Raw genomic sequence first — 13,109 nt, 5'->3', positions numbered from 1 at the left:
TTCCAATCATTGCGCAGCACCCTATGAATTTAAAGGGTCCGAATTCGAGTCGGCCAATGGTCCATCCACGGGATGACGGACCACTCTCGGTTCCACCTTCAAAATTCCCCCTCCCCGATTTCTTTTTTTTTTCCTTTTTTTTTCGGCAGTTTCCTGGTTTCCCTAGCATCGGGTTTGAGCGGAGAGGATTTTCGTAATTATGGAAGGCCGTCCCGCTCCCCGGGGAACGGAGGGCCGTGGGCACCGCGCTCGGCCCACGACAATGCCATTTTAATTATGCATGTTAATTGGTTTTCGAGTCCAGTGGTAATACCGGCTTCTCCTGGGCCGCTCCTGGACGGCGCCTGCGATTGGCCGAGGATCGGACTTCCGGCCGGGATCGATCCGTCGACCGATCCCGCCGAGGAGCTCCTCCCGTCTTCCTGTCATAAATTATTCATAAAGTTAACAACGACCTGCCCCGCTATTACTGCCTCCATCGGAATTCGAGAATTCGCGATGCGATCCTGCCACTAACCGGGATGCCCCCCCGCCCAATCGATCGATCCATCGAATTGATTTTTCCGGATTTTTCTCCCTTTTTCTTTCCCCCGTGTTAAATTTCTTACCACCGCAAGGGCAACTTGATTTTTAAGCGAAACTTCTGGTGCCACTGATACCGCAATTTCACGTGTCGAAGTTTCAAATGATCCGGTGCGCTTAGTTTGGAGAAAAGTGCTATCAATACTCTGACGTTCCGGCACATAGAATGACCCTCGAGCAAGGGTTCCACATCGAGAAGAGCATTTATTTATTTTTTTTTTTAATTCTAGGGATTGTTTATCAAGGCCCTCTTCATTGGAAATGGGGGGAGTCGGGAATTTGGAATAATTTTTTCGGGGTACCGAGGGGTCGAGACGAAGTGGCCTGGGGGGCGTGTCGGGGCCTTTGTGCCCCCGTCAGGTGGGGACGTCGCGTCGCGTTGTACTTTCGGCACAGCCGAGTGAGCATGTCACAATCGACGAGGACCGCCTCAATCAAAGTGGCATTGATACCCCGGGTCTCCGGCCACCCCCCCGACATTGTGGTTTTGTGCGCGCAAAAGTCTATTAGCCTCGCGATATTTTCCCGGCCAGATACGAGAGCTCGGTGGAAAGCACTAACAGCCAATAAGGTTCGATCTCAGGGGGTGGCTCGACAAGTCGGCCCGACTTGAAGTGCCAGGACCACTCCGGGTGGAGTCGCCCCCAATTGAAAAAAAAAAAAAAAATAGACGAAAGAGAACCAACAATCTATCCTGCCGACTCCAGTCCCTTAACCCTTTGGCTATTAACCCAGATGTAAACCTACCCCCCATACACAGCCTCCTAAATTTCTAAACCCCTTTCACCCCCTTCGGTCCTCCTTCGGCCGATATTAATTAAACTCGAGTATATAAAAATCCCCGATTCCCAGTCTTAGGTAATAAGAGCCGATAAGATTTCGATAGGAAGCGAGGGGGTGGGTTGGGGAGAGGATCCTCGTCGAGGATGGCGATGTGTTCGCTAAATGAAGTCGCCACCCCACGGGGTGGCACGCGACACGCGACCGGTCGGCATCGTGGCTGCGTGTCGCCGAAAGGGGGGAGACCAGGGGGTGGGACATTTTCGAAATTAATTTTTTTATCGTTACCCCCGATCGTACCGCGACCACGTAACCTCGTTCGAGACGAACGTCACCGGTGTAATTACGTCCTCGTCGATCGGATCGATGTGGTTTCCCGATGCACCGATAACTCTCGAAGTGCGCCTCCGACAAGGGAGAATCGACCGCTCAGAAGTGACAGCCCTTTGTAATATATTTCCCTCCCTCCCCTATATTTAATTCTTACCCACGTGTCCCGGGAAGAACATCGAAGGAATCACCGAGGCTCGTTTAGGAAATGCCCGTCCGAAAATCCCCATATCCAGGGGTATTTCTTTTCCCCCAAAGTCATCGGAGAGCGCGTTATCACTGAACGTACGTGCGTTCGCGTAATCCGAGGTTTCCTCGAAAATGCGGAAAATTCCCCGAGCCTTCCTGTGAGTCTCGAGATTTCGTCCTTCTACCGGACACTTTAACTCGGACGAATGGAATATTAATTATTAATTTGATGAAATGTGTCTGGAATTACTTTTTTTTTTCCCCTTCGCGAGGGGCACGTCGGAATCCGGGGGTGGAATTTAGATTTCGAGTATCGAGGGTTGAGCATCCCTGGGCTCAAGATGTCCTCCTGAAGACTATCTCGGCCCGGGTCCCGCGGGAAACCTCTTCCTTCCTACCTTCCTATCTCAGGACACTCTATAGCCTATTCAGATACCCGGTCTCCCAACCCCCGGCGTTAGCCGGAGCCTGTGTTCCGAGTACGGGCCACCCCTTGCACGGGGGTGAGTACGAGCCACCCCTTACACGGGGGTGAGTACGCCTCGGTACGGGTACTCTTCCGCCACCCTGCCGACCCCCTCAGACAACGTATTTTGCAAGCCTAAATATGCCAGGGCCTTCCTCGTGTGCTCCCCCGAGTATGCGAATCCGTCCTCGATATTTTCGCACGATTTTTTACAATTAAAAAGACAAAAAAAAAAGAAGAAGAAGAAGAAGAAACACCGCATTTCCCATAAATAATAGTTTCGAAACGCTATGGATAAGAAAGATCGTCAGCGACTTAATGTCCATCTTTCAGGTGACACCTTTCAAGTCGCGAGGGCGTAAACAAAATGATTTCAAATCGAATCCCCATGATAATTGGCATTACCAGTCGCAATGCAGCATTCACGCTATTCCCATGAACAATACTTTAGGGATAATTCTGTTAATCGTTGTCACTCACCGGTCGATGATAACAGGATCGCTGGGCGTCTCGTTCCTGTTGCCGCAGCTTTTCTTGTCGCAGCAACGACTGAAACAATAAAGATTTTCGTGTTTCGGTGAGTCCATGGGGGTGAGATAAAATTCCCCCGTACCTCCCCCTGCAGGGTAATGGTGGAAACTCGAGCCTTGACAAGGGGACGGGGAGTCAAAGAACGAGTTCCGAGATCGGCGAAAAACTCCCCAGGCCCTAGGGACTTCGGGGTTCTAGTTATGTACCGTGGCGCTACAGTCGAAGTCCCATGGGCCAGTGAGTCAGCCACCCCCTCGAGTATGCACCCTCGGTATGCCTCGTTACGTTTATGGTTTACTACCGCAAGGGTGGCTGCCTGCGGTACGGAGTGGATTGAGCCACTACTTACGTGCACACTCGTTTCGACTATGACGTACGTGCACGGATGTAAGTACTCGAGATGCGTTAAAAGAAATCCCTGATAAACTAAAGTAAGAAAATTTGCAAACAACGCGTACCAAATGACTTTGGAATATCAAATTTATCATTTCTCTCCGCGATGTCACGGAATTACAATACGGTGTAACAGTGAATTCACTTAGAATTTCATAATAAATGTATATCAATTCATTGTTAAGACGGCGAAATTTATAATTTCACTCCAACTTTATGTACCAAAAGTGTATGTGAATTTTATGAAATTTTTCAACAGTGAAATTGAGTTTGTTAAGAAGTCTCACGTGGGGGGGTGACGTGAAATGTCAAAGGAAGGATGTCTCACCTGCACATCACCTCGTGGGTCAGCAGGACCCTGCACATCTCGGGGTTCTTGTCCTGGCCCTCGTACATGATGGCCTGTAAAAAAAAAGAAAAGGTGTTTCCCCCGTAAAGTAGACGAAGTAACGTTTCAGGGATGTTTATAAGATCCGGCAAGAGAGGGTCAATTAGTCCTGGGATAGTTACAGGTCCCCGGATTTGAGCGAGCTAGTGGAGAGATCCCGAGGATCCTCCAGGACCCTCGGCAGGACCTAAGCCATGGGCGGCCCTGGCAAATCCGCTAAGCCTGCCTTACGACCTCCTGATTGATTTTTATTTAATGACAACGCATCGCTGCGTCGACTCCATGTATTTATGTATGGGGTCCTTAAGCCGGGGGATTACCCGCGGAATAATAAAGGCTCGCGGGTCCTTTGATCCGGCGCCGCGGCGGAACGCGTCGGGGAAGGACCTCCGAATTTTCCCGCGGAGTATTTACCGGAAATCCTCGAATCGGAAACGGATCGGCGATCGCGATTAAATGTAAATCGCGTGAAATACAATATCCTGGGGAGTTTGCCCCGGCGTGACGTTGGCAGGATAACGTTGATAATGATATCAAACGCAAAGGGGTGGCAGTCGCGATGCGAGAGGGGACCGCAAACGCCAGTTCCGATTGCCGAAAAAATTCCCCGGGAAAGTTTTCCGCTGTTTTCCGGTCTTTCCCGACGTTTTCGGGAAACCTTAAACGGGGGGGACAAAGGAAGCGGAAATGGAGACGGGTTAAGTGAGACAGGATCCGCAGGGTTACGTGTGCTCAGCTCGTTACCGGGGCAGTCCTTAATAGTAAAAAGTCATGCGAACTTATTTGTTCCTCGAACAATTAACATAAGTATCCGCAAGGCGGATATTAACCCTCCAGGAGATAAGGGTGACGTTCACGCCGGAAGGGGAGTTCTTGGTGCATCGCCCTTAGAATTGCATCGAAGGATTTTCCTATCTATCTTTTTTTTACTCCTTATTATTTTTACTTGGATACGTTATTTATGTACAAACTAAATGGTTAGAAAGACGTGGACCCTGATGGTCCTTGATTCGGGAGTTTCTTTTTCAGGAAGAAGGTCCTGGGTGACACTTCGCACCTGGACAGGTACAGCGAGTACATCGCGGGATGGCTGTTCAAACAGAGACAATGGACGGTGTGGTGCAACATGCGATAAGTGTTTGTTTAGAGTCAATTTGCCAGGCGGGGGCGAGACTCCGTTATTTGTTTCTCCTTCGACACTACTTACGAACAATTTCCAACAATTACACCAGGGCACTGGCTAACCTGCGACGTGAATTTTTCACCGCGACGACAAACAAAGAGAGAAAAAAAGAGAATAGGTACTACGCGACACCTCGATAAGATGATTCCAATCGCAGGAAGAAAAAAGAATGGCAAAATCTTCAGGGGAATTCAAGAGAACCTATCAATCGGAGTATTGATTGTCGATACCTATAAGATGATTACGTATAGGTATTGCGGACATGTAGGTAAATCCTATAATAGTAAGGACGTGACCCAGGACCCCGAGGAAAGGAAATTACATTCGACTCCACCCTGACAAAGATGACCCGATTAAAAGTGATCGATTTTACCGTAAGGAGGAGTTATAGTTGCGATATTAGAAGCTATCGACTCATATCAGTCGTATAAGAAGACCTGGGAGGCTAGGAGTCGAGGTGTCGACTCTCGGAGGAAATGACGTATCCTCAGTCGAAGAGGTCCCGTCCGGGAAAGAAGCATCGACCTGGGGACCAGGAGGAGTCTAGTCGGTCCGAGGACTGGTCCCGGAAGTGTCGGCATGGGTGCCCTGGGGTTTCAGGGGGATATGCCCCATATATACAACCGGACTCGAGGGGGTGGAGGAGACCGGGAGGTGGAAGAGAGCGACGTCAGACGCGTCCTGAGGGTGCGACCAGTCGAATCGTTCCCCCGGGGCTCTCCTTCGGCTTCCGGAAGTCCCATCGGGCGTTTGCTTACCGCCTCGTCTAATTCCCACGGGAATTACTTGCCGAGGACTAATAGAGCCGATCTCCTCGGATTCCCCGGAAAGGACAAGTCGCCTCTATCCCGGCCATCGGGATTCTCTCCAGAGATATTTCTCAAGGAGATATGAAACAATCTTTATCAAAGGCTGGACCGAGGAAATCAATCGATAGAAATTACGCGCACGGAGTAAGAGGCGCCCCTTTGCAGGGATTTTCCTTCTCTACCAGGGAGAAAATTTTTATCGAAAGCCGGAATTAGAAAGTAAACAAATAGAAATTATATTCAGGGGAGACAAACATTTTTCATAGAAGACTAGAGTGTGAAAAGACGAATAAAAATGGTAGGCACGGAGTAAGAGGCGCCCATTTGCAGGGAACTTGCGGGGGATTAGACATTAGCCTAAGCCCGATAGGTTCGCGGGGGGGCATTTAAATCTCGAACCATGATTTCCATGGCGAATCGATTATTCCGCGGTCCCATGGGATTCGCCCTTTTCCTGGCGTGTCCCGGCTTTTAGCCCCCTCCCTACGATTTCTGGTCCTTCGCCTCTACACGAGACAACACGTATGAACAATGTCGGCCTCTCTCGTCTCCCCTCGAGATAGCGGAGATCTACTGCCCCAATCTTTCTTCCCTTATCCGGCCGGGGGATTAACTTATCTGCAGCTTATTATTTCCCCGATCTACGTTTAAATAGTCATATTTCGGCATTAGCATCGCATACGCCGCCAAACAGCCCCCGATAAGCGCCTTCCGGGACCCGATAGCCGATCTCTGAATCCACGTTCCCATGAAGAATTGCTCCACTCGACGTCAGAGAAATATATTTATCGCGCCCCAGAAAAAAAAATAAAAAAAAAAAAAATAAAAAAGGAGAAAAAACCTGCGAATTTGGAAAATCACCTCTTATCGGTGACATCCCCCTTTTTTTTATTGCCTCATCAGACAGCGCGGAAAATATTTTACGCATTTTCGAGGTTATGTAAGCAATTATTTTTCCGGGAATTTCGATCGCGGCCCAAAAAGAAAGCACCGCCGAATTTGGAAAACCACCCCTTGTCGAGTCTAACACCTTTGCGGGATATTCTACACAGCCTCCTTTTAATCGGTACAAGTCAGCTAGGGGGGTGGAAAACGGGTGGGAAATCGACTCGATTGGATCCCCATGAGCGAATCCGCGATTTGGCACACGGTTTTCTCGATTCCCGGCCCTCTCGGCAGGTCCGAGTGCGGAATATTAAACCTGCATAGGCGGTGATTGGTTCCGAGCTCGTTTTTCCCTATCCCGGTCTCCTTTACCGGGAGAGCCCGGTTATCCCGCGGGATCCGTACACGAACAAGGCATTATTTGACACGGCTCCTGTCCCCCCTCTCCCCCTTGGGGGGTGGGAGGCAGATGCAGCCGACCATTGAAAATAATTTCCGCCGCCTTCGCGTTTAATTCCGCCCCGGAAAATGCATCCCGCTGCAAGGGGTAGGCGAGATGCACGCAATAGCGTGTTGCATCCACCATGGGAATCCATATACATCCCTGTGTCTTGAGCTTAGTTTTTCGGGGGAAAAAAAAAATTATTAACGACTTTTAAGAAAAAATTTCAAAGAATTCACGGAAACGTTTGCTTTACCTTTGAGCGGCGGTAATTCGTTTTCTCAAGTCAGGTGAAATTGCGGGAATTGCATCGCCGTGCTTATCTCGCGAGGGATAGGGAGATGCAACCGGCGGTGCATCGGGAAGGGAGTTTTCAACGGCGTTTATTATCCCCCGCTATGTAACTCCGTTAACGCGTACCCTTCGGGATCGTACCGCTAACGTTCTTACCGGGGATCTAATTAGCATTTACCGCTTCCACCCCGGGAAAATAACCCCGTAATAACTTGGCGAACGAGCGGCCAGGACGTTCTCCAGGGGACATTCGACCCCCGGCCGGAGGTGCACCAAAAGAGGATATATCCCAGTTACGGGGACTTCCAATTTCCTTTTAATTACTCTTTCCTTTGGTCCCGGCTATCGAAAGCTATCGCATTTACCGGGGGATGACTCGCCCCTGAAATCCAGATCTAGGGAGGGATCGAGAGGAAAAATGGCGACCCCCTTCCGATCCTCCAAACACGGAGTTTCCGCGGCGCTCTACATTTCCGCAGATCCTCCTTCCGGCAGAGAATCCCTCGAAGAAACGAAGACGAGGCTTCAATCGAGGCTTTGATGTATAAATTGCAGCTCTCTCTCGTTTTCGATTCTACCCCTTTGGCCAGATCGATCCATCGGGGCTGCCCGGGGGGTGGGGCTCGACTGCGATCACCGTTTTCCACCCCTCGACTTGTACCTCCCTCGTGCTCAACCGGGAGAACAAAGGGAAGAGTGTCTTCCCTGTATCCCCTGTTTCTTTACCTTTCATTTTTTTTATTTCTTCATCTTTTAAGTGGATATATCACATCCGATGGCGAAACAACCCTCGAGTTAAGGGGGGGGGCGAAAGTGGCATGTTAGGTATCAATGATGATTAGCTATCAATATGAAACTTTTCACCGAACCGGGTGTACCGAAACGTCTCAAAATTTGCATCGTCAATTTTAAGGCTGTAACGAAGGTCTCGAGGGGCGTAAAATTTCAATTTTTCCCCAGAGTACTTTAAATGTCTACAATTTTTTTTCGTAACCCAGCACGGAGAAATGTTTCCGCGAACCACTTCGCCAGTTTTACGTCACCTTAAGGTGGGAGTTGCGCCTCGATTAATAAAAGGAATTGAACGGCGAATCGAGAACACCCCTGCGTCTGCCCGAGCAAGGCCACCGCGGCTTAGTAATTTAATCAGCTAAAACTAACATCGGCCATGTTTCTTCAGCCCCTCGGAGCCTTCGCCGGTAACAGACCTCGAGATGATTTAATCTTGCTAAAACGGCGCGCCCTCGGCCACAGGTTGACTCGCAACCTACCCCAAGGTGGTCTTCGCAATCCGACCGAGAGGTCCAAAGGAACCTTGAAAAAGCCTCCGAAGAAGGCCCCGCCAATTCTCCGAGCCCCGTTCAACAGCCCTCGCAAATATCCCCAGGAAACGGGGAAAAATTAATTCCTTTTCGAGGTATTTTGAGGTTAGTTTTTTTCTTCTTCCTTTTTTCTCCCTCTCCAAATCGAAACGAGTACATGGAAAGATAGGAAGTTAGAGCATGATAAGGTACTCGTGATCTAAACAGGGAGAACATTTTTATTTCGGCCCTTTGGATGGAATTTCGAGGTTATCCTTTTAACCGGGGCGGTAGGTGTAAGACCCGAAAGTCAGAGCAAAAGAGGTGCGAACTGCCGTTCGGTTTCCACCGGGGGGAAAAAGTCGGGGGTGGTCCGGCCCGAGGGGGGTGTCCACCCCCTGAGCATAAAGCCTTATCCGGGTCGTAATCTGCCGGCGTATTTGCGTTCGCCGGGAGGTTATGATCCTTCTTTCGGCCTATCATCCCGCAGGATCTCCGGTCCCGCGTCCTGACAGGATGCAGGGGGCGCCACGTGGCGGAGATAACGGCCGGGGGTCGCCAAAGTGGAGGATCGCTCTCGGAGGGGCAGAAGCCAACCCCCTGGAAAATTAAAGGCTTGCGGGCCGACCGATAGCGTGCATTTATTCCGGGCGCCCACCCACCCCGAGGAGAGGCCCGCGTATCTGAATTTCAGCTAGATTCTCACCTGCTTTGTCACCGAGTCGATCAGCCTGACGAAGATGTCCTGCTCCTGCCTGACGCCTGAAATCAAACGACATTCAAAGTCTCAATCTAAGTGGACAAATCGACGAGATGAAATAACACCAACCGAGTAAATTAAATTAATTAAAAAAAAATATAAATTGTAGGCTCGAGAAAAAAAAAAATCATCAATAATCGAAGCCGACCCTCCGGGTCATTTCTTTGCGTTTCGTCCGGGACATTTTTCCCGTAAAATCAAAAAAAAAAAAATTAACCTGAAAAGATCGTTCCTCGATCTCCGGTACTCTCTCCGGAGCATAACGCGTCGAGGAGTCGGCGAGTCTGGATATCGACAAGAAGTCCCACATTAAAATCCACTTAAGACTCGTCCAAGCCCCCGGCGGTCCCCGGGGACGTATGCACAATCGGCCGATTCGCTTTTTGCGGAATCGCGGGTCCCCGCTCGAGGTAAGCCTGCGTGGCAATTTTTAGCGGTAGTCCAGAGAAAAGCCCACGGGATATGAGGTCCGGTCGCGCACGTGCTCCTCTCGGGGATCATTAATTTTTATCCCCGAGACGCGCCGGCTATGCTCGCGGAATAACTATTGCTCTCGTTATTTGTGTCCCCGTCGACAGGGTCCGGACTTTCCGACGTGTTCCTTGGCTTTTCGCCCAGAGATTTATCGCCCCTTCCCGGATACCCGAAGAGGTGTCCACGTACTGCGCACTGGCCCTCCCGATTTGTCCTATCAATTTTTCGGCGCCTCCATTTTTTCCGGAATTTATTTATATATTTTTTAACCGAGAGGAGGAGGACATTCATACGATAGAGGTCCGAGGTCCTTTATGGATTTCGCAAGCTCTTCTAGTCCCTGTTCATCATTTCATGTCACTCGAGGATTTCCAAAAATTCGTCATATCACAAAATAGGATTACTCTATTTTTCCATATCACTCGAGGATTTCGAAAAATTCATCATATCGCGAACCAGAATCACTCTCTTCGGGATCTCTGGACAATCTCTCGGTTCTTTTCCGACCAGTTCCTCGGCTTTCGGGGGGCAGTGCTCTCATTACGGGCCCAGTAATCCATGTAATCCCGACATAAGACTGTCCGAGGACGGAGGCCACCGGTGGTCCGGTACCGGACCACGTTGGTCCAGCTCGGTGCATAATGCCGGAGCTTCGGCTTAGCCAGCCCTAAACCAGCTGACAAATTATCCAAAGAAAGGCTGCCGGAGGCTTTGCCCAAACTTCCCGAAACGACCGGGGCTGGAAATCTCTCCCGGAGATTCGCCCAAATTCAGGATTTAAACTCCATGCCCGCAGTTACCAAAGAATAGATCCCAGGATCGACTTCTGCGCCTCGAAGGACGCTTCCGTATAGAGAGATCGACGACGGGCCTCGGATCGATTCAGGCCTGTCATTGGCAATCGAGGTGACACCTCGACACTCGTTCTCTCGATATCTAGGCCCTCGTTATTTATAGCCGACCGCTTTTTTAACCACTTCGGGAGGCGCAAGGACGGGAAAATTTCCTCTACAGATAAGCTGCTCGATTTCCTGAATAGAGAGAGTCTCCAATCCCGATAATATATATATATATATATATATATTAATTTATTGGAATAACGCATTGAAAGTGGGTAACGAAAAACTGTAATCTGCGGTAATTGGCTGTAAGAGGGAAATAAATTAATCCAGGTAGCGATAGTAATTTTAGCCGCGACTTTGACGTCGACTTCGCCAAGGCGAACGGAAAAAAAAGGGGGGAAAAAAAAACAGGAAATTCACCAGCGTCCCGTCTAATCTAATTTCCGTCCACCAGGTACCCTGGAGCTCTTCCCTGAAATAGTTCCATCCCGTTCTTGCGATCCCCCTCCTTTGGAAACGCGTAATCGCGATACCAGGCGCGGAAAGGGTAGTCGGAGAACGCGGACAAAAAGGGGTAACCCCCGATATGGCTAGACTTTGCCGTCACTCCTGGCTGGCCGATCGCTCCTTATTTATTATTTAATTATAGATTTATTGCCCGACCGATCGGCGGATAAACGACTCTTCAGCCCGGCAATTTGTCGAGCGATTCCCGTCCTTCGGGGAATGCATAGCTGCGACGATCACCTCCAAGAAGAAGAAGCACTAAACACCTTCTTCCCCCTATTTTTTAATCCACGATTCCTTGCACCTCGCTTCCGTAAAGGTGCATCGGATTAGTTGAAAAATAGAGAAAAATCGGAGGACCCCTCGATAAAAAGGAAAGAAACAATGTAAAAAAAAAATAGACCATAGAAAGACACCATGGTAGCAGCCGATGCTCCCTCGACAATGTGTAACTTTTTTTTTTAATTAACATTCGAAATAGAAAGCAGAGAACACTCGGTGATAAGGAAGGGCGGGGTGTTTCACTTTTCGTTTCATGCGATCCTAGCGTTAATGGAATTTCATCCCGTAGCCGCTGAAGCTTCGCCGAAGAAAGGGAAATAAGGACACCGATAAGGGGTGAATTATCAGGATTTGTTTTAACGAACGAGGATATTAATTTATGGAAGATGCGGATGGAGGATGAGAGGGGGGAATGGAGGCATAAATCGGCGCGAGGGATCCAGATCCTCAGATCTGGAGGATAATGTTCCAGGAGGAGCGCGCGTCGGTATATACCTTACTTTGCAACAGTTAGTTATTTCTTGTTAGCGATGTTGGCAACACGTTTTAGTGCCCATAGATGGCAGGGCGGCCCCTTCAGTCGGGCCCGCGAACGCAAAAATCCCGGACTGATTGATCGGATCCCACCACCAGGAGCAAGAAAACCGGGAGATGCCTCGGGCCCGAGGGAGGAGGGGAGAAAAAGAGGGGAAAAGAGGGAGATAAGTGCACGCGTGTGTACGTGGTAGGGGGAGCTCGAATACCCGCTCACCATCCGGAAGGACCAAAGATGAGATGGGGATGGGACTTATTCAGGGATTGCTCTCAAAATGTTCTCTTAAATCCCGAGAATTTAACGCGGATCGTTACATGGAACGTCTTTCAAGACATTTTTAACGATTTACAAGATACGCCAATTTTTTGGGACCTCACTTAAAAAATCACCGGGAGGATAATGTCTTTCGAGGTTTTCTTCTTCATTTTTTTTTTTTAATATCTTTACGATAGCCGCGTTTTTCGGGGCCTCATTCGAAATATCACCGGGAGGATAGTGCCTTTCAAGGGTTTTTAATACGTCCATAATGCGCTCGCTTTTTGGGGGCCCCGCGCGGCGCCTCGTCACACTCTGGTCCCAAAACCGCGGGCCCTCTTTTTGCGGGGGGTGGCACCCCGCAGCTCGGGTGACGTAAAATATGTCTCTGTTGAGAGTGCCGCGAAACTCGGGAACTTTTTAGCGGCCATTCGAGTCGGGTGTCGCCTTGGAATGTTGATGGCCCGTCATAGTAGGGCCCCGTTCGCCATGGCGGCTTCGGCCTTTGTAACTTAGCCTCTCTATCACCGATCGATAACGCAACAAATCGACATTCTCCCAACTAAGGAGTATCCCAAAAATTCAAGAAAAAAAAACAAGAAACCCAGGAACAACAGAGAAAAATCGTGGAAAATCCGGAGACATCTCGAGAAATTATGAAAATTGTTAAACGGACAACAAAAAGTGTATATATATATAATTTGTTCTCACCATTCGCGTAGAGTAGCTGCAGTCGGTACTGAATGCCATTGTTGGTCTTCTGGCCCTCGGACTCCTGAAATCAGGAGAGAGAAAAATTTGGTTAATCGTTTTCCTTTTCCTTTCTGGAGATCCAAGGTCAAGAGGAATTGCCGATCAATCGGTTAGGTCCTTTCCCTGTA

The 13,109-nt window shown here is 49.3% G+C and overlaps 1 protein-coding gene across 1 annotated transcript in view; it reads right to left on the bottom strand.

The window, feature by feature from the left end:
• LOC105700256 (transcription factor collier) overlaps positions 1-13,109 on the bottom strand; it is a 64,440-nt gene that overhangs the window by 41,033 nt on the left and 10,298 nt on the right. Inside the window, exons 3-6 of the mRNA XM_012425930.1 lie at positions 12,940-13,003; positions 9,280-9,335; positions 3,600-3,673; positions 2,828-2,896 (exon numbers count right to left, since the gene is read on the bottom strand). Coding sequence (XP_012281353.1) covers positions 2,828-2,896; positions 3,600-3,673; positions 9,280-9,335; positions 12,940-13,003 — 263 coding nt within the window. The remainder of the gene's footprint in view (positions 1-2,827; positions 2,897-3,599; positions 3,674-9,279; positions 9,336-12,939; positions 13,004-13,109) is intronic.

This window comes from Orussus abietinus, unplaced genomic scaffold (genome assembly GCF_000612105.2).
Source record: "Orussus abietinus isolate OABI.00-Male unplaced genomic scaffold, Oabi_2.0 scaffold18, whole genome shotgun sequence".
Classification (NCBI taxonomy): domain Eukaryota; kingdom Metazoa; phylum Arthropoda; class Insecta; order Hymenoptera; family Orussidae; genus Orussus; species Orussus abietinus.
The sequence above is the reverse complement of the archived record's forward strand: the minus strand, read 5'-3'. Positions and strand labels throughout refer to the sequence as shown.